The following is a 22639-nucleotide window of genomic DNA, read 5'->3' as shown; positions in this document are numbered from 1 at the left end:
GCTCTTTGCATTTAAACTACTGAACTGTAAAGATCAGGGTCTCGTGTTCCATAGGCTACAAAAGCTGTTATTGGCATTTCCTCTTTTTCTCCCTCTTCTTAGGGTTCATCAGAAAAAAAGGAGGCAGCTGGTGGCTCCATGTTGCCTGTGCTAGTAATAGCTGTCTGTTAGCAGTTACTCAGAATGAAACTGAACTGTTAGGCTTGCTGTGTTTGGGAGAGTCACCGGAGGCTGTGGGAGGTTTGCAGCAATCCAATTGCCTTCCACTAGAGTGACAGAATTATATATATACTCCTGTGCTGCCTAGCATATGGTGGAATTCACGAGGGATGAGTTTGTGTTGGGTCTGACTTATTCCTCTCTTTACACCCGGAGAGTCACTCTCTGTATCTTATGGAAATCCTTTTGGAATATTGTGTCCGTATGACAACTTTAATGGAAATCACTTTATTCAGGCATTTCAGTGAGCTGGAGACTCTTCTTTTATGAGCCTTTTCTATGTTTCAATCCTTTACCATCTGTCCTCAAATGTCAATTTCAATGGTCTCATGCTATCATGCTGCTGACTTTGGTGGCGGAAGTGTCTGACCCGAAAGAGTTTGAGCCTAAGTCTGTTGTTATTGAAGACCTGTATATTTATCTGGCTCGCACTGGGACGTTCATGTGTTCAGTACCTAGCTTCTCTCTTTTGGACTTGATGTTTTGGCTAGAGGCCTTGGTGATTGAGTTTGCTCTGCAGCCGCGGCCCGTGCAGGTAAGAGCAGTGGGGCCTGGTGGGGGGGGGGGGAGATTTTGACAGACGATGACGAGGGAAAACTCATTATTTATTTAATGTATTGTCTGTCGAAATCCCTCCCTCTGCGCCACCGCTCTTACCTACATGAGCCGCGGCTTTTGATCTGCCTACGACATGGCTGATGTGCCTCATCCATTTGAAGTCCTGGGTAGGTCCACCTGTGGGATGTGTTCCTCCCAAATATAACGCTTTGTCCAGTGTTTACATTTGCACATCTGCTATATAATCTTTGCCCAACACTGCTGTGTCACATTGTAATACCTCTGCTGCATCCTTAAATGCAGCAGTTCTCTTTTTGACCTCCTCTTCCTGGCAGTCATTCTCTGAGTTTTGATGTGGTCTATTATTTCTGAACTTTCTTTCTTCTCATCAAACTGTGTTTACGCGTGTCCTTGGCTTGTATGTGTTACTTTAGGCACTCATACTTGTTAAGTTCTCGCTTGAGCAAACTGTGAGGAGACGAGAGATATAGGGGTAATGTTTGTATTTCTCGTGGCTGTCTTAAATACTTGTGAAACATCTTGTGTTTGGGTGGGGCGAGTTACCCTCACTTGTGCAATCTGTGATGAGGAAGAAAAAGGCTTGGAGTAACGAATATTACCAATAAGTAATTCAGGCATTGCAATATGTCTTCTACCTCCACCTTATTTTTGTAACCGTGCAGTTTGACCAAAGTCTAGCGACTAAAATGTTAGCAAATCAGCTTATTACTTTCCTAATTTATAATTACATCACAATGCATTTTATTTTTGGATCTCTCTCTGTACTTTTGTCAAGATAACTTCATCCCCTCTACCTACTCACATCCAGCCGCCAAGACCCAGACCTATAGGCCGCTGTCCAAAAGTGTCTCGGATAACGGCATGGACACCGTGAAGGCCTCCTCGCCTCTCCCTCCTCCGCCCATACCTGTACTGCCTCAGCCACCTCCTCGAGAAAGCTTTGTAACTGCAAAGTAAGTACAGTAATATTGTTGTGTTTTATACTCTTAGATTTTGGTTTAGTGTGTGCCGCAGAATTATCAATCATTTCCATGGTAACGTTCTCCAGAAACAGAACTCCGCTGTGAATGGCTCTCACCCTCATACTGCGGGCTAACCTATTGCTTCACAACTGAGACTTTCAGATGCCACACACATGGGCCGCAATATAATGTGCTACCAGGTATGATAGGGATCATGTCAGTACAGCAAAGGTTGAGAGCAAAAGCAGTAACTTGAACATGTGCTTTAATTCTTTTAAATTGTTGAAGTATTTTAAATTACATTTTATTTGGAATGTCTTCAAGAAAGTGCATGATAGACAAAACCTGACATTAGCCCACTACATGCAGAGCAAGTGGTATCAAGATGGAAAGGGCCATCTTAGTCAAAAGAATGACTCATTTGTGTTTCCTTTTATGTCTGTTTTCTACTTACCAAAGCGTCAATTTGTGTAAATTTTACCTTTTAAAAACAATTATATAATTATTCGTCCTGAACCAATCAAATGGTTGACGCTACAGCCACCGGAATCCTGCCTCGAACTGTTCAATCAGTTATTGAAAAGGTGCCTACATGATCGGGCTAAAATATGTGAATACAATAGTATTCTGCCATAGCCCTAGGACTGCACTTTATAAAACATAATTTAATTGTATCAAAATCTGTTAATGCAATATTGTGTAGATATATTCTTAGAACCAACTTTTCCAAAATACATACGTTGAAAAAGTTGTATATGTTGATTTCCTCACAGTTTCCATAACTATTTGTTTCCATTTCCATGGTGTGGTTCTGTTGTCTTCTGTCAAACAACAACTAAAGTCATCATCTTCGATAGACAGATAGAAATTTGAGGTTTAAAATGATCTAGACAGATGCAAAAACAACCAAAAAGGCGGCTGATTTTTATGCAGTAGCAATCAGGACTAGAGAGCCCGACCAAGAAACTGAACAAGCTACAACTGAGACTGACAAATAGAGGGATCTTGCCATACTGGAAGAGAAAGGGAAACAGGTCTATCTTATAAGTAGTTACAGTAAAGCAAGTAGAGCAAGGGAAAATAATGTAGATTTTCCACACCCCTGATGAGAAGAAAATGCCATGAAATTTGCTAAAACTATTAAATGGTGCCTCTGTCAGTAGGAGTTAGGTAGACACGTAGCAACCATATGAAAGGTACGCAGACATTTTCTATGATTTAACGCCTGATAAAACGCAATACTGACACAATTAACTAGGAGGAGAGTCTGGGAAACCAAGCAATGTTGGGATCACTGGCAGAATATCTGAAACAAAAAAATCGTACGGACAGCATATCGAGTCAGAAATATCAAGGAGCCAAAAGATCGAGAACGTAAGTGCATACAGGGAAGTATAGATTTACTATTCTTAACTCCACATCTACGTACCTTGAAGATATATATTTTGTCAAGGTACACATATGGGGAGTTATGCATAGTAAAACTTTGGCTCACCTATAGAAACTTACCTTCACAATATTATTTTCCTTGATATATTTTTTTCCCATGATATTTTTGTTTCCAACATTCTGTCTTAACATCCAGTATAGAAAGGAGAGCAAGACTGATAGAATGACATGCAGCTACATACTGAGATTGCAAACTCAAAGCTCCAGATATAGGAAGACATGTACCACCAGACAAGTCTGGATCCTGAAAGGTCGGTACGTGGAGAAACTACGAATCCAGCAGAGGAAGCCATGGAGACCAAGAGATAATAACAAAGAGACTCGAGAGAAGAAATAAGAGAAATGTTCACTACCTAATAAATCCTTACACTGCTAACTTTATATTGTAGTGTAATGGTTAGGGCACTAGGCCCTCATGCAGCTGTACAAAGGACACGCACATATAGTTAGTGTAGCTGGCCTAGGGCATGTGTGCCCGGCCTCCTTTATTAGAAAGGTCACCTGACCGATGACACCTGAGATGGATGGGTGTGGGGTGTATATGGAAGCCAACCGTCAAGGAGTAGCTGGTGGAAACACATTATTATTATTATTATTTTTTTTAAAACATACTTTTATTAGAGGGTTGCAATATATTACATCGCTGGGCATAGAATCCCATCTAACTGCGTCATAATGATACAAGTCACATACAACATACTAGTAATTACAATATTCTAGGTCAAGAATTACAGCAATGTCACATCTTAGCACGTGTACACCTGAAATTTACCCAGTATCGTTCCTACTTTCATTTGATCTTTCATATTACATATCCCCTTTTGTCCCTATCCATTGTGGCACAGCTCTGATAGGTTACATGGTGGAAACACATTATTGAAGAAACACTAGACCGTGACCAGACTGTCACCACATTTGGGAAGTAAAGTCGTTCCACCACAGAATCTTATGGAGAGTCTTGATTTTATCAATATAATCCTTTATCTTGGCTGATAATTAAACCATCTATAGAGAGAGTGTCATCTCAGGCTATTGCCAGTGATAAATGATAACAGTACCACTTCCAAATTGGCTCTAAAGTATCACCCTTTTACATCCCGCCGGCTGGATTGGTACAAGAGACCATAGTAAACAATTTACTATTTGCAGGTATTGAGAGCTAACAATTTGAAGGAAAGCAAAATCAGAGGTAACCTTCTGGAAAGGCTGTGCTTGTCCTTGTAAATGATGCATCATGACAGGCGCATTGCTTACTATCATTTCAAATCAAGCTTTCTGTCACATGGCATCACACGGTGCATCGTGAGCCGGAACTATGGGGCAAGAAAGAACTTCCTTTATTCGCATGCACCGATATCCAGACATCAACTCCTCCATTAGGGGTTTCTCCACTCCTGCGGCACCAGCATTTCTACTATCCATGCCCCTTCAATTAACTATGTGTCCACTGGCCGCCTCACACTGGACTGAAGCACAAATAGGGCTTGCACCCGATTTTGGATTCCAATTTCAGTGCTCGTACCCAAAGTATTTTGCCACCCAAACCTCTCCAGGTATTACTTGGAAGAGTTTGTGCGAGGAGTTTGTAAAGGAAAAACAAGTCATTGGAAGGGGGAAATGTTTCATTTTGCCTTGTGCTTTGGTTGCAACTATGAATTGTTTCCTGTTTGCCCAGAACACTCGCAATATGCCACAAAACCCAACCTGGGTAAAAAGGCAACTATGAGATAGTGGCATGTCCCCAGGGCTGTCACTGCACTTGCAAAAATTGCAGGAATCAGGCTAAGCCACAAGTACTGATACCGGGGGATTGGAATTTCCATATTGTGGGATTTCCTGCCCTTTATGATTCTTACCTTCAGAACGGGTTATCTCGGAAAATGAGTGCTGCTACAGGGGTTCCTGCAGGCTTCCACCAATATTGGGCGATCTATGAGAAAGAGAAAAAATGGCAGCCACGGGTTAGCCGGCGTGTTTTAATTCTGTGATTTTCTTCAACCGTGCTAGCTGAATCAGGCTTTCCTCCTGACTTGTAATCGAGCGCGATATTGAGAGAGCTGTTTGATTCCATTAATTTGGCCACGAGCCGCTCGCCAACTCAAAAAGCGTTTCACAGGATATGATTCATCGAAGAGCTGCTTTTGTAAATGTAAATGTAAATGTATTTGAGCTTATAGCGCACAGCTACCCACAAAGGGTTTCCCGGCGCTTGCTTAGGGAACCCGTCCTGGTATTCCCCTGTGAGATAACCCCGGCAGGGTATCCACAAGGTGAAAGCCAGGCATCCCGCCGCGAGGGGCCGTTGTGGAGATTAAGCAAGCTATTGCCCAGAGTCGCAGAGTGTGAACCCGTGAGTCGAGAAGGCACCGGAGCGAGAATTATCGAGTCTGTGGAACTTTTGAGCCCAAGACCCGCCGAGGCGGGGAATTGAACCCTGGTCCAGGGCCGATCTCAGCTTCCGGGTCTGCCGCCTCTAACCCCTGAGCCACACTTCTCTCACCAGCTGAACGGTTTGCCGCCATTTGAGTCGTCAGATTGCTTCTTAATACCTTAATACTTTACCATTTGGATAAGAGGTCCGAGCACAGAGGAGTTCAGGCCACACCCATAAAGCCCTTTAACATTCATGGCTCTTTGGTCTATCAGATGCTTAAATCCTAGCAGGGTCGGAGTGGAACAGAAATAGGCCCTGGCACCAAAATTAAAGTGGCTCTTATCAGTGAAACAGACAGCTGAAAAGTGGCCCATGTTTGCAAATTGGGGCAGATTTGACCTAATAGAAAACATACTGCATTTGTGTTTTGCAAGATATGGAAGGGTGCATGGATTTGAGCTTGTGGCAGGCAGTATTGGTTTTAATATAAGGGAAACAACTGAAAAAACCTCCCCAGCAGACATTGAAACAGGCCCACAACCAGCCAAAAAACCAACCCACACCCTGACCTGTCTGTCAGACCAGCTGTCGGGCATTGCCTGATTGACTCCTTGGCCTGTCCGACCCTGGCCTCAAGGCTTGCGCAGTCATTACGAAGTGACTTGATACCAGGGGCTCCAACACACAATGTTTTAGGATTTTGTAGCCACCCAAAACCTCAAGTATTTCTTAAATTCTTGAAGCTTGAGCTGTGCCCTTGGATGGTTGCCTTTACTCGCTCTCCCTTTCGCTAAACAGAGGTGGAGAAAATCGGATGTGCTGTACTTTGCAAGATATTGAAATAAATAAATAAGTCAGTAAACAGCTGCAGTTTGCCCTTCGCTGCATAACTTCGCAGTCAACTCCTTACCTCCCGCGCCCATGTAGCTGCGAGACGCCCTCCTCTGGAATTATCAGCTCTCTTCAGATTACTTCCGACGCGCCAGAGAGGGGGCTGAAGTGCTTCCCTCTGTAAAGATAATGTCCTCAGGAATGTCAGATGGCAGCACGCGGCACTTCCTCGGTGAATTGATAGACTTCTGATATTTTTGGCGGGAAGATGCGAATAAAATCTACTGTAACTGAATTCTAAAGATGCCATTCTCCCGCACTTGCCCTAGTTACACTCCCTGGAGTATATCTGAAATGCATCCCGCCAGCTCATTATGTATCTCAGCCACGCACCACCTCCGCTCAGCAAATTCTGCTCTCCCGGGTGTGTTCCTGCAGGTCCGCCAGCGCCCAGCACAAAGGAACGAGGAAGCAATCTCGAACTGTCAGGACTTATTGTGATATCAATGGGTTTAAATACGAAACTCGCTAGCTCCAAAATGGACAGGCTTGCATTTTCCTTTGAAATATAAATCTTAGGGTGGAAATAGAGCATCAACGGACTGCCGCTGCAAACCAAATTAATCCATTTCATTCTGGAAAGACTGCAAATCTAAGCAGACAGTTTCCAACACTTTCCATATCATTTTTTTCAGCTCAAAAGTGTAGAGCGAATAACAGCAAATATTGTCAAGGAAACTTGGCTCCCTAATGAAGTTGTACATGTTTTACTTCGGGGAAATTAAAGTGCATTTGCCTGTTTTCAAGCTTTGCTGCTGTTAGGATATTGAACTGTATTGTATTTTTTGTCATTATCGCATTGTTTTGAGTCGGGTTCTTTTATGTTCAATATTTCAGTCTTTCCTTCAAGATGCTAATAATAACCCAAAATGATTGTACAAACCAAATTAAAAAAAAAATCCATATCTTGTCCGTGTAGACAGAAGTTCATTTAGGGTACTGGTACCCTCACATATGCCGCTGGGCTCACCCACGATGGGCCTGGTTTGCGTTTTCACACTTTTAAGGACTGTACCTTCTTCTCTCTGTTCCCTATTTCAAGTAATGCACTTTTCCTTTGTGGCCTTTTAGCAGTTGTAATTTGCGCTTATGACTGCATGGTATTGAATTTGGGGTGAGACTTCCTAAATCCTGATTTACTTAATCTGGATTAGAGACATTAATCATCTTAAATCACATTTATGGCTGCACTAATTCCCCTACTCTGCCATGGATTGATAAACAGAGTATTAGAGGTGGGAATACAGATTTGCCGGAGGGAGACCGAAGGAGGGTTTTTATCTGAATTGTAGTGAACACCGCCAAGCACACACCCTTGTGGGTATTCGCCAACACTCCCAGATGCTTTTCACACCATATTTGTAGGCTTATTTTTAGTGGTAAAAAGTGCAGTACGGGAAAGGTTATGAAAGTGCTCCAAATGCAATGGCACTTTACAAAAAGTGAAGGCTTGGGCCTACAACTTCTAAAGTTATGTATCTACAATCAGGCCCTTGACTTTGGTAACAGATTCTGAGCTGAGCTTCCCACTGGCCGCGTGATGGCTGTGCAGGAGGTGCTGAAGGAAGAGCGGGCAGAGTACCTACGACATGCACACCTCGAAGCCTCTGCAATGTGCACAGTCTTCCAGGGCAATCTAACACCCACCCAACTCCAGACAGTGCCTGAGGCGAGTATAGCTCTGCACATGCTCGGCCTGCACAGCAACCAACTCAACGACCTGTGCAGGATCCTAGGCAGCTGAGCTGTGGACCTCGGTGCCAGCTCCTTACTTGATGCAGTCTCAGAAAGGACATCTCTGGCTAGGAGTGGCGAGACTAATCTGTAACCCCCTTCCTTTGCCCCTCCGGATCAGGAATAGTGCAGTTATATTGCATTCTCCAAGTAAAATGCTATTTTGCCTCAGAAGCGCTTCTCATACATATAAAAAGTAAATTTCTGGGCCTCTAGATGTTTTTTTCACTTTAATTAGACAGCTGCAAAGGCCGATGCTTTACTTGGCTTTCCTGAAGCTTTGTGTGTCTTTTGGATTTCCTGAAGCACTGCCCCTCAGGACGGCCACAACTGCCAAGGGCTCCAGTGAACTGTGCATGACACACTTTGCGTGCCTTTCTTTTCACTGACTATTGCCGTTAAATGCGATCAGTTCATTTTTGTATTTAATGTTCTACACTATATGCTTAGCTATGTGTTCCCATGGTGGCTGCGTTTTAACACAAATAAAAACATCTTGATTGGAGTGAAGAGAGGTAGAAGACAATATAGTTTAAAACAGAGTTACCCGCACTGAGAAAATAGTTATTTTGAGCCCCGATGTAGAAAATGTTAAAGGCTCTTGTGATAAAAAAAACCCTACTTTATGAAAGGACAGTATATTGCATAATCTTGTTTGTAGTAGCCTTCCTTAATTTCATTCAAAGTCTTGAGAAATTAACAGATAATAAAAAAATAAATAGAGGCAGCAGAAAAATAAAAGCTGATGGACCACCCCTTGCTCACGAAACTCTTCTCCCCCTTGTTAGGCATGACTGGGACCCGCCGGACAGAAAAGTAGACACACGCAAATTTCGCTCAGAGCCGAGGAGTATTTTTGAATATGAACCAGGAAAGTCGTCCATCCTCGAGCACGAACGACCGGTAAGTGTCATCCTTTTTGATGTACAACTGACAAGTGGTCATAACCATTCTGTGGTTCCCCACACGCTGTTCAGCATGGTGACAAGCTGGTGTAGAGGCAACTGAGGCTGAATTAGGTCGGCCTACTTCAAAAAGATTTTCTGTGGCATGAATGTATTAATATAAAGTTCTGGGTGACGCCTTTCGGTTACTTCCATGGCTGACAGTGGGGTGGAGGAGTGTAACATTATGACAATGAGTTAAGAGTTGAAATAGGTAGTGATTGGCTGTGTCTCGGATTGTTACCCTGGTTTCGTGTGTAGCTCGGGTAAGGGCTTGTAACTAGAAATAAACACAGCCTACCAAAAGAACCTATATTCATGGTGACAAGATGGTCCTGTTTTTGAAAGGGGTGATTTTTACTAATTCCTTTGGTAGGTATGTAGAGTTGAGGAGAACTGAAGCTACAAATGAGAACAAACGTTTGCAGACACGCTTTGGTTTGGACACAAAGAGTCCTGTCAATGGTGGCCTGATCAGGGGAGAAGCGTGGCTACAGAACTAAAGTGGGCTGGGGTACTCATGCTGTGGCTACAACTTCTGACTGGCTATTTGATGACAATGATGAGGGTCTGTCATTTCTGGAGCATGAGAACGTCAACATTGCTTTCTTCATTGGGATATTATGAGAAAATAATCAGATCATAAACCACTTTTAATTTTAGACAAGCTATATTATACATTATATATATATATATATATATATATATATATATATATATATATATATATATAATATATATTATATATTATCCAATTACCGCTCCGGTGCTTAGATCCACCAAAAGGAGAAAAACACGAACTCCAAAAATGACTTTCTCACTGCTGGCTGCAGTGACTTTTATTAAAGCTGGTGCGAGATGTTGTCAGACAGGATGACGCGTTTCGGCTAACGTGTAGCCTTGCTCACATTATTATATTATATATATACTACAGAGTCAGTGCCAGAACCTATGAGCGAGTGTCCTTTGTTGTATGTCGAGAGTCCATGCTAAATCACTGTGCGCTGAGCGTCATCTGTCACTGCAGTTGTACATACATACATACACAGACCCTTCTGCATACTAGTGTGGTTCATTTGAACTACCAGGGTGGGGATAGGGTGCCGATGATGAAGCATGACACAATTATATGTATGAGGTTTCCTCTTCCATAAGAATGATCTCCTCCTCCCCATGCACTCGGCCAGGAATTCTGCGAACGTCCAAACTGGGCTGACATTCGTCTGCCTTGAGGAAGTAATACTGTAACTCGTACTCTACCTATAGCTGCCACTCTGAGTTGTGATAGTTGTATGTCTTTGGAGGGCATCCGGCAGCTTGACCTCCCCCCTCCCTTGTGTGTTAAGAGTGGTTCCATTGAAAACAGTCAATTGAAATACATTTTAAGGGCACACACTGGAAGGTGTGTCTGGGACCATTATATTAGGGATAATGCTGATGTATATGAATTAGCGCATTTAAATGTACTGTGAATATTTCCAGGCATGCTGGGGGATCCCTGCTGTACACTGACGTGTTTATATGTTACATGTCTTCACAAACGCTCATCATGGTGGGACGTTTAATTCAAATGCTCAGCTGGGTGTAAAAATGCTTCGTTGTTATAAGGTCTAGCAAAGTTTCATTCTAAGGTTGAATCACATGGCTGGGATTCAAGTACATTACAAATGGGAATTAACATTAAATACTGGAGCAAATGGGGGCGGGTGTGAGCCGCACGTGGGATCAGTAGCAGCATGTGAGGGAATAATATAAGTGAATGTAGAAGAGTAATTCAGAGTTGGGAGAGAGTATTCCTAATTTAAGAGTAGAACAAAGGGGTGTAGTCCTAACAAAGATGCTTGTATTTAAATCTTTCTTAAGTGGGGGCCGCATCCCTTTTGCGCTGAATTCCCAAGTGCACATTAACTATTTCCCTCTCCTTTTCCAACACCATGTGCTTTAATTAGCATGCGGTCATCATCAGCTACAGGACATTATCCCACCCAGAAGATTATCGCCCCCTGAAGTGAAAGCATTCTTTGTAAACTGTCTGGACTACTTAATCAGTGTCCTGGAATGCAAAACAGGTCCCCTGGCTGCCGGCTGCTTGAACACAACAAACGTTTTCACCAGAATACCAGCTCCTTCTGCTGATTGCAATGAGGATCATTTACTTAATAAAAGCCTCTTATTGCCCCATTAAAGTGCCTTGTATAACGGAGCACATTGTACAGCGCATAGAAAGCGGCACAGAAAGGCCCTCACTGTGAGTGGACCGGTATTTGTGCTACATTTAACGTAAAATTATAATACCTTGGTGATAATTATTTATTGGATGCAGTAAATAGCAACTGTTACAAGTTTTTCCAGCATAATGAGGCATAACATGCTTATTTTGGTGCGTGATGCTCCAAAATCCATACATACATTTTTGCTACATTATTAAACTCTGGTGGGTTTCACCTGCTAAGATTTACTTCAGGGATCAGGCGTTATTGCCCACTATCATTACCGGGTGTGATAAAAGCTGCTTGACTTATACTTCCAAACCCTGCAGAACCAGGGCTTTGTACAGAGATTGACATTTTACAGACCACTCATAATGAAGGCCTAAGTGTCACTATCTGAAATCAAGGCTGGACTGGCCTCATGGGACACAAGGTAACCCTCTGGTGGACTGCTAGTTTTAGAGGTTGATGGAAGCATCATCAGCTATCCAACCTGGCAAGCAGCAGCGGCTCCTCCGCTAATGCGGAGGAGCGTTGTCCCACTGCTTTCTGAGTCGTAAAAACGAAAAAAAATGATAACACAATGTTATTATTTTATTTTTAGTATTAAGCCAGGTTCGGGCAGGGTTGAGATGGACTGTTGTCAGAGGGAGGAGGGGGGGTTGGTGCACCGTAAGTGCACATGACGGTTTGGCGAGCCGTCTTGGGTCGGCCAAACTGTCATGCGCACTTAGTATTTCTACACCTGGCTGTGTTGCACAGCTGGAAGGAGAACTGTCCCTGGCACTGCCTGAGCGGCCAGCTCAGACTAACCACGTCAGCAGTGGTGGATGCCACTAACAAAGGTGGTAGGGCGGATGTGGAGAGCGTGAGGGGCGTACGATGGGTTAAAACAAATTTTAAAACATACCTGATGCCGTCAGCTGCCTCACACGTCGCTTCTCCTGGCCTCTTCCTGGGTGCTAGCAGCCCCTGGGACAGACTCCCAGCCAATCCCTGTGCTGTAGATTATTGCTCATTTCCTTCTGAAAAGGGAAAGAAGGGATATTCCCTGTTCCCCGGCTATAGGCAAGAGGTTCTGCTGTAGCCTTTGAGACTTACAATGACTCGTACATTTCTGATTGTGCACTTTCCATTTACAAAGTCAAGCACTTTGCCCAGAGCTCCCTGAGGTGTCAGGTCTGCTGTATTCAACAGGAGTGTAAATGAGTCCAGGCAAACAAAATACCTGGCAACTTCTAATATGTTTTAAAGCATATGTTGGATTAGTAACTCCACTCTGTGGACAAATTTTGGGCAGAATACCCTGGTTGTGCCGCCGCTGAACAAAAAACAACTATGCCAGAGTTGTGTTTAAAGTGGAATGACTATTAGTGCGCTTTATAGGAACCCGTGCGTGTTAACCAAGACACAACCTAGGATAACTATTCAGAACTTCAAATCTTGGTTACACGCGTGCTTTAGCTAACCAGTCGGTTCTTGACAACATGCAGCTGATGTCTGTGAACCATCAAACTATTGGGTTGACTTCTCTGGGCCTTGCTGTACCCCTCTTGTGCGCATCTGCAGTAATTGAAGGCTAAAAAAGCTTGCGAAAACCTAAGTCAGGTTTCTCTCTAAAACATGTAAGCCTAGCTTAGGGGTGCAAACGACAGACTCAGAATAGGAGGACCCGTATCCCTGCAGGGGAGACAGCGTTTACAACGCAGTCATTACAGCGCAGTTCCTTTACAACGCAGTTGTTGTCGTTACAACTACCGCTCTGTTAGAACGCAATGACTTTACAACGCAAGCCATTAGATCGACTTGCTATAGGGGGCGCTCTAACCTAAGGAATAGTATATTTTACTATTCCAACGCCTTCCCTACTGTTGTGAAGGCTGGAGTTGGAATAGTAAATTATACTATTCCTGAGTCCAGCGCCCCCCTACAGCAAGTCGATCTAATGACTTGCGTTGTAAAGGTATTGGGTTCTAGCTAACCGGTCGTTGTAACAACCATGTTGTAAAGGCACACAATGTAATAGCCTGTGATGTAACGTGCTATATTCCCCTGCAGGAGGAATTTAGCACCATGCAGTCACGGCTACCATGCAGTCGTGGCTGCTACCAATATGCAATGGTGGGGTAGCAGCAGCGGCATTGGTAGCGGGGGGGAAGGTGAGGGTTGAATTAAAAAAAAATGTTTTAACTTGCCTGATCATGTGGCTGCCTCACACTCTGATGCTCCTCTGTTCGTATGCTTCTCCCAGCAGTCCCTGGGACTAACTTCCTATCCAATCCAGACACTGCTCTCATGCAGTGAGAGCAGCGCCAGAATTGGCCTGAGCGAGCTGGTTTGATGCTTCGCTAAGGCACAGGGTGTCTGTGCTGTTTTATTTTTCAGCTGCTGGCTCTGAGCCAGTGGTGCGACACTCCTCCGCCATTGGCACTAGGGGTGGGCGGAATTTGCGTAATCGCGTTACGCAAATCTCTGTGAAACGGTAAAAAATCTCTGCGAACACGCAGAAATTCTGCGAGCATGTGGAATTGCTTGTTCGCGATGCTTTTTCACTGTTAGCAATCGCTGTTTGCGTGCTCGGGGGGAAATATCTTGCAAACACGCATTTTGAGAACGCGAACAAGCAAAAAATTTCCAGAAGTCGCGGAACGCAGAATTTTGGGCAATTTAGCGTATTACGCAGAATGCGAAATTACCCAAATTCCGCAAGCGGAACGGAATTTACAGCCCAGGCCTAATTGGCACCATGGAAAAACTGAAAATGTTTTTGAACCGATGCATCTTTTACCTCGCATAATCCAACAGATTGGCAGTCCTCATAAATAATTATATTACTGACCATTTGTTCAGTAATATGTACTCCCTCTGGGGAATCTAAATTGTAAATTGATACTTGTATAGCGCACTACTCACCCGCAAGGGTCTCAAGGCGCTTGTACGAATACCGCTGTGGAACCCATCCTGGCTTTCCCTGTGAGACGTCCACTCCTGGGCACCCCCAAGGTGGAGGCCAGGCATCCTTAGCGTTGTGGGGGCCGTTGTGGAGATTAGGCAAGCTATTGCCCAGAGTTGCAGAGTGGGACTCCATGATTGGAATAGGCACCGAGGCGAGAATTATCAGGCTGTGGAATTTTGAGCCCAAGACCCGCCGAGGCGGGGAATTGAACCCTGGTCCCGGGCTAGACCTCTGCATCAGGGTCTGCCGCTCTAATCATTGAGCCACACTTCTCCACCTCGCATTGCTTCTCAATAACTTGTGTGAGTTAATAACTCTTGGTGACTACATCGGATGGCAGTCTACTGCCTTCTAGGCAGTTCTTTTGTCCTAGCCTTTGCCTTGCTTGCTCAGAACTAACCGCGTTTTCACAAGGTCACTCACCCCCTCAAAGACCAGACTACTTCGTGCCTGACACACATTTTTTATGAATCCTTTTCTGTGAAATCATCCCACCAGCCTCTTTATGGGCACCATTGTGTTCCTCTCCTGATACTTTATCTCCTGCAGGCATGAAAGCCTCATCGCTGTGGGAGGGTTGGTGACCCTGCCAGCCCACACACCTGGGCTTACGAGTGAGTTTTACGTGTTTGGAGTGGCTTCTGAAGTTTGGAAGGCATCTGAGAGGGTTTCCACCATCCTAATAACCAAAGCACTCACCTCCTCAAAGCTTATCTAACCTTGAGGCTGGTCAAATTAATCTATCCCTCAAATTCAGCCTCTTACTGAAACCTAGCTCCACGTGATATATAGTCACCTTAAAACTAATTAATCTAACAGGCAAGAAGCCTCCTGGTGCTTAGCAACCACACCATAATAGTGTGAATAAAAGCTTGAATATGAGGTTGCCAAATCAAGCTCGTGCAGATGCCTTCAAAATGACCAACCGATGATGCATCTTCAGTTGGCTTGCATGTGAAATGTTGAGTCAGACATGGCACCGTGGGAAGTGTTGTGTCATCACCACAGATGCAGCACAATAAACACCAGCTTTCGGGCCAACTCTGCCTCATGTGCCACTGTAATAACAAGCCAGCACAGGAAGACTGCACATGGATTGCTCTCATGTGGGTACACATGCCAGCGGATGCACACCAGCTCGCTCCTCAGCAAGCGTGGCTTACCTGCTGAAACCAGGAGCCTCCTGCGCAGCAGTGAGACCGCATGTTCAGGGTAGCAAGATTCTAAACCACTGCTCTCTCAAAACCCAACCCATCCATCCTCTTCACGTCCAAACTTAGACGGTGATAAAAAGGGAATAAGTAAACGGGAATAGCTAAAATGGGAATGTAGAGAAATGCTCGCAAAATGAAGAAAGAAAAGAGAAAAAACGAATCCGGGACCTTAGACAGAAAATACAAATCCAAGTCGACACATAACATACGTTAAAGTGTCCACACCTTTTGAAAGTCTATGCAGACTTCCCCCGCCCCTCTAACCACGAATGAAAGATCCGTTTCTCTTAGAAATTCTTATCCAATTTGGAGAGAAGTGATGGCACTTTCAAAGCCACATTCTCGGAATTGCGCCCTCTTTGAATGCATAATATGAGAAAGACTTAGGGTCAGATGTACGACCATTAAGTTTAGCGAGTCGCAAATTGCACAAAATTGCGAATTGCAATTTGCGACTCGCTAAGCTTAAAGTATAACAGTGTCTCAGACACTGTTTGCGATTCCCAATGTTGTCGCATATTGCATGTCTCATGAATATTAATGAGGCTGTCAAAATTTGCGACGCCATTGGGAATGGCTAGTACTCCCAAGGATGGTGGCCTGCTGGGGTCAGCAGACCACCATGTCTGGGACTGCTTTTAAATAAAGCAGTTTTTGTTTTTAAAAAATGCAGCACATTTTCCCTAAAGTAAAACGGGATGCATTTAAAAAAGAAAAAGTACCCTTTTCAGTTTCATATTTTTAAGAGCAGGCAGTGGTCCCTGGGACCACTGCCTGCTCTTAAAAAATGATTTACGCACCCATTCACAATGGGGAAGGGGTCGCCAGGGGACCACTTCCCATTTGCGAGTGGTTTACCACCTACTTGAAGTAGATGGTAAACTGCAAGTGTTTTGCGGCCACAAATGCAGTCGCAAAACAACAGTACATGGCAGTGAGTCTCGCTATTAGGAAGGGGCGCCCCTTCCTAATAGCAGGGGCGGCCTTAGGCATGTGCAAGCTGTGCACCTAAACAGGGCCACCAAACCCCAGCGGCCACCACGTCAATATGTATCCTAAATATAATAATCCTCTGAGGATGGATACATATTTGCGTGCCGGCCCCTGGCAGGGATTTGGCGGCCTCCGGCTCTGTTCCACTTCCAAACACCCTGCACCCCTCCCTCTTCACTGGCCTCCGCGCTCCGCCCCGCCCGGACCCCCTCTTCCGGGGCCCCCTACCTACGCTCCCTGCCCAGGGCCGCCATGAGCCTAGAGCCGCCCCTGCTAATAGCGAGAGTCACAAATGCTTTTTTGCGAGTTAGTGACTCGCAAAATAGCATTTGTACATGCCTGGAACCTTTTTGTTGCGGTCACAAACGTGCCGATCTCCCATTTGCAGCCGCAAAAAAGGTTGTTGTACATCTGGCCCTTAATGTATTACCCCTACCTGGCAGTGCTGACAGTCTGTGCTGAGAGTATTACTTCCACATGCCAGCTATGCACTGACAGAGCTGAGACCCGCTGAGCATTATCTGACCGGAGAAGTCCTGTCACGGCACAGACTCTAACAAGGAGGAACTTTGAAATGACAGAGTGAACCAGAGTGTGAACAGTAAAGCTTTTGTAGGAGGCGGTGTAATGAATGTTTAAGTAGAATATTGAACAGTTGGTCAGGTATTTAATTTAGGCCAAATGGTTGCTTTATTTTTTAATTAACTCTTCAATCCATTTTAAAGGAGGTTGGTTATTTTGTGCACGCAGAGGGACTATGGTTGGACACAATAGGCAATGTTCCAATTTCTTGCTTCTAGCTAGGAGGTTCGATGGCTTTTACGATCGGCCCCATTGAAATATGCAAAAAGCCTTTGCTGCCAGTCTTCATCGTCTAATACATAAACAAAGATATTCTGAGCAGAGTTTCTAAACCTTGCTGAGATTAAAGTATATTTGAGGCTGAAGTTCACTGCAACCCTTTTTGTAGCAGCCTTCAGTAAGGTGCCATAGGGAATCCAAAATGGCGCCCTAACTCCACGAGGATGCAAAGACAGCTTTCAACAAAACAGCTTGGCAAACGCACCATTGCCAAGTAGCTCAGTGGCATGAATTGTTCTCGGTACTCAGCTGATGGCTATGGTGATGTGGTGATGTGGACGTCGCGCGTATCGCTCGATGGCTGTGCTCGGAGGAGAGGGTGCGAAGTGGGGATCAGTGACGACAAGCACAAAAGTAAAATGCTATACTGATGCAAAAGTCATTAATTACTCCAAATGTTTATAATTTGGCTCACAGTGATAAGAGAAGAATATTTTCTGATCAGAATTGGGTCCTAGAGTTAATATTGTTATATGCAAACAATCCAGAGATTAGGCTTCTGCCCTTTTCAGTAACAGGCAGCGTTTACAAAGATGATCATGCTCTTGATCAAGCACATTTCTGATGGATACTTCTAAAGGCAGATGTCCCACCTTTTAAATACACCACAGGTACTAGACTGGAGCTCGAAAATTTCTAACCTTTCCTGTGGTAAATTCCATTATGCAGCTCCATGTCAACTCTCTCCTAGCCCGGAAGTGAAGTTGGAGCTCCTTATGATTGTCACCACTGCACACTAATCTAATATCCTTTCTTTCCATACCTTCGGGCGAGGACCTGGAGCTCGTTACATCAACGTTTCTGTCGTTTGACAGGATGTTTTGTCAAAAGTGTTTTTCACAGTGTGCAAGGGATATTTCCCTTCTAAAGATTATTGGATTTGAGCTCTGTAGGGTAGCGTATACCACCTACACTTGAGTGGTTGTAAGTCCACTTGTTTATTGTACAGAATTAAGTCCAGGCTTTTAGTGACAAAGGAGCCATTGAGAGGGTCCCGATATCAGAAACGAAAGTTGGATGTTATTCCTGGTATTTCCATGTGCCGAAGAAGGACGGAAGCCTTTATCCTATATTACACCTTCTTCCTCTCCACTTCTTTCTCATGAGGGACAGGTTCAGGTTGCTCCTGCTAGCCCAAGATCTACCTGCCCTGAATCCAGGTGACTGAATGGTGGTGTTAGATTTGAATGACACTTATTTACATATCCCAATCCTCCAGTCCCACAGGTCTTATGTGAGGCTCAAGGTGGGCCACCGGCATTTTCAGTTTTCTGTGCTCCCTATCAGACAGCTCCTTCAGGAGACATGTCTCTTACAAAAGAAGGTCAGAGTCCTATGCTTAGGCCTGCACAACCTACTCCCCCATTTGTGAGGACTGAGTGATGACAGCTGATTCCTTTTGACCTACCCCTCAAGGTAGTGGATGTCATCTTGGCGGCCAGGTGTCTATCCGCAAAAAACATTTATGCTGGACATGGGGGAAGAAAGTGGCTTGGTGCACCTCTCAGCAAATGGAACTTCTGCAAGCCAAATTTCCAGATGTGTTGCTGCTTGTACTGTGGTTCGCCCAGCAAGGTCTTGCTGTGGTCACGGTTAAAGGTTATTTATCAGCCATGTCTGCGTTTTTACGTTTACCACATCAACCGGTTTTGTTTAAATCACCTACTGTGGTGCGTTTCCTGAAAGGGTTGCTCCACATGTTTGCACCCAAATCTTTTGTGGTCCCATAGTAGGACCTTAATTTAGTTCTGACATACTTGATATGTACCCCATTTAAGCCAATGCCCGTTCACAAGATGAGAAATCTGCAGTTGGAAGTATCCATCAGAAGAGCATGTTACTTACTTTCGGTAGTGCTCTTTCTGGTGTATACTCTAACTGCAGACCCCTCACTCACCCACCAACCTGACTGTTCTGTGGTACGGACTTGTTTCTTCCTAAAAAGATCCCAACTATTCGATCTGCACACTCTTAAACTTATTCAATGTCTCCCAGTCTAACAAAGTGGACAGAGTTCAGAAAAAAAGTGACGTTAGCGTGCAGAAGTGGCAGTTATCTGGGGCTCTCTTGGTACTTCTGGGGTGGAATAGAGTTGATGCAGAGCTACACAATGCCACCTACTGGCATGTAAGTGAATTGCTAGAAAAAAAATCTCCAGATCCAGCATGTGTGTGGGGGTGTTCATAAGGTGAGGAATCTGCAGTTAGAGTGCCCACCAGAAAGAGTGTTACTGAAGGCAAGTAACTTGATCATTGGACTGCCACAAATTAAGCCTTTTTGTGTTGTACTCTGTCACCCGTAATGATAAACTACTTTAATATTCTACTTTAGGCTGCTTTCACAGATGGTCATTTTATCTGATTCTTGCAAGCATCTCCCACTCTAAAACTATTTTAACTCGTGCACACTCTTTCTAGTATAACCGAGTTGCAGAATTCACAAATTTAGAGTTTGGGATGGCATTGTGGTCTTTTCTGAGTGAAGCATACTGCTGAAAGAGGTGAACGCTTACAGACTTGTAGGTTTTGTGTACCCCTTGCAAGTAGTTGCCCACTCTTTCAACGCCTGTACCAGGGCACAAGTCCTAAAAAAAGAAGTGGGGGGACGCCATCACTGGAAGTGACGTCACAACAGGAAGTGACGGCACGAAAGGTGGCTTGCACCATCGGGGTTATTGCCTCCCCTCGGTCTCCCCTAAGATGCGATTGCATCTTAGAAGCCAGCTCTGGGAGTGTCAGACGGGCTGGCTTTAAACTTACACGTCATGCGTAAGTGGGGATTTTCTTATACATGCAAGGCTCGATCTCGTCCCAGAGAGGCCAAAGAGAGAAGTCCAGCTGTTTAGCAGGGGGGACGGCGTCACCCCGGTAAAATAAGTGGGGGGACGCCGTCCACCCACGTGGTACCCCGACTCGAGCCCTGGCCTGTACATTAGCTTCTTTGAAAGGTAAGAGTAAATGCCTTTGCATGGATGGAAAGGGGAAGAAACAGGCCCATGTGTAATTGAGTGACGGGGGGGGGGGCTTTCTCCATGAGGAGTACATTTTTCATGAGGACGAAAAAGAACAACAACTCCATGTATAAATGCACATTTACGCATCAGTTCTGCATGCAGATATTCCATCTGGTGGACTTTCCACATCCAATATTTCCTGCAGTTGAAATCTTCACCAAATCTACTTATTTCATAGATTTCGTGGAGCACATGTAGAATTCTTGATGAATTCATACAAGCACAGAAAGACGTTCCAAAAGTCGGAGTAACACTAGGAGATCAGGTTTATGACTTTATTATTAGGGACTTTAAAATTGAGACACAAAGTTCTCAATTGGGCTTACTGAATTTAGGTTTCATCCATTTGGTATACATTGTTTGCCGATTTATGAATTATAACGTTTTTTTATTTCCATAGTTTGAGAATTTAGATTGGCACAAACTAATTGTTTTGCCCTTTTAGAACTTCTTTGGTAAATAGACGAGAACATTTTGTGACGCCCAGTCACCCCTTCTTGTTCCATAGTAGGTCACTATGAGGGCTGCGCCTGGTGTGATGTCATCAGCCTCTCATAAAGCGCAGCGCATTCCAGGCACCAATCACACCGTCTCTTACATGTTTCACTTTAGTTACAGTTTACTGAACGTTCTGCGCGTACTTTACAACATTACACATGTATGACGTTTGCTTTGTTCTCATCTGCTACCTCTTAAGACTCCATCTCACTGACGGGTATGGATGTGCAATCTCGGCTTTCATGTATTATTTTCTGCTTTTCTTTCCGTGTTTATCATTTTGAGGTCCTTGAAGAGGGCCGCGGGAGTTGGCACTATAAGCTTACATGATAGTGACATTATATCTTCCGCTACTTTGCTTATTGCGTTCCTTCTATTGGTTGGCTCTGATATTCCACGGCATTGGATGGTGCTTTATCCAGTCTGAATACAGATGTCCCACCAAGGGGTGTGCTCATTTTCAGTTTACATATAATCCTTTGGTATTGGTATGTAAGTTACCCAATCTAAACAAAGGGACATCAATCATACAGAAGTATAATATGAATATGTGTTGGCGTTCGATGTTTCTGTGTGGCATAGTCGTACAATAAGCCTGGAGAACCATTAATTAATGTCTCAACCGCTGAAATACATAGAAATGGGACAGGGGAGCTAACCAAGGCAATGTGACGATAGAGGAAATAAGGACGTTTTCGGAGTAGGTGCAAGAACAGCAAAGGGGTGGCGGATTAAGGGTTAGGATGTGTGTGGCCGGCAAAGGTGCTATGGGATGTCTAGCCTGTGAAAAAGTAACTAAAGGAGAGGAGCACACTACAAATTTCTTATCTAGTGAAACTGCTGATTTGTTTAGCATGAACATGCAACTTCCTACCTCGCCCTGGAAGCAGCTCTACCTAGATCAGGGGTCTCCAAACCGGTCCTGGAGGGCCGGATCCATGCCAGATTTTAAAAATTACTACATGTATCTCAATGGGGATATCCAAAAAAATCTGGAATGGATCAGGCCCTCCAGGACCGGTTTGGAGACCCCTGACCTAGATGATGTTGTGACTCCTAGGAGCTCTGTTATTATGGTTGAAATCTACGTCTTTAGTTGACACCTAGGCCTCTGTTAATATGATTGGAATTTGAGGCCATGCCTGTCACTTGCCTCATATTCGAAGCACCTCCGAGCCCCAGACAGTCTCGCTTACCAACACACCTCAGCAGGGTTGGATTGGGATCAAAAATCGGCCCGGGCACACCAAAAAAAAGTGGCCCACATTTGCTTATTGCTCTTCCGCAAAACTCTGCTTCAGTGAAGCTTTATGAAAAGAAAGGGGTTGTGGGGCATGTTTTATTAACTTCACTTCGATAAAAAAAATGCACAGATTACTTCACACTGCTGAGCCACACATAAATGCAAGTGAGACCACTTCTGCTCAGGCCCCCTGCCTCAGCTCAATCAGCATACATTAATGGGCCGGCCCAGCGAGAGAAAGGGGGTAATACATCCACCCATCTGCCTCTAGAAAGGCCACTCGGGCACCCACTGGGCTGCTGGCGGCATCCTAACAGCACAGACAGCCCACAGGCTACCCAAAAGAGCAGCCCTGCCCACAGCTAGAACTCGGCTACCGGCCCTTCAGCCATTTCCCGAATGCCCGGGTTACCAATCCGACCCTGCACCTCAGCTACATGTCCTCTGGACCAGCGCCATAACACCATATTCTTCTGTGCACAATAAACTTTGTCTCCTC

The 22639-nt window shown here is 44.5% G+C and overlaps 1 protein-coding gene across 29 annotated transcripts in view; it reads left to right on the top strand.

Moving 5' to 3' along the window:
• The window catches only part of LOC147728754 (sorbin and SH3 domain-containing protein 2-like), a 643768-nt gene that overhangs the window by 410078 nt on the left and 211051 nt on the right, over positions 1–22639 (top strand). For 21 of the 29 annotated variants that reach the window (XM_086962533.1, XM_086962510.1, XM_086962511.1 and 18 more), the window contains 2 exons: positions 1574–1751; positions 8997–9111. In XM_086962533.1, the coding sequence (XP_086818659.1) occupies positions 1574–1751; positions 8997–9111 (293 nt within the window). The remainder of the gene's footprint in view (positions 1–1573; positions 1752–8996; positions 9112–22639) is intronic. The other 8 variants (XM_086962518.1, XM_086962536.1, XM_086962529.1 and 5 more) reach the window with 1 other exon arrangement.

This window comes from Lissotriton vulgaris, chromosome 3_1 (assembly GCF_964263255.1).
Source record: "Lissotriton vulgaris chromosome 3_1, aLisVul1.2, whole genome shotgun sequence".
Classification (NCBI taxonomy): Eukaryota; Metazoa; Chordata; class Amphibia; order Caudata; family Salamandridae; genus Lissotriton; species Lissotriton vulgaris.
Note: the sequence above shows the minus strand (reverse complement) of the source record. Positions and strands in the feature narration are given on the sequence as shown.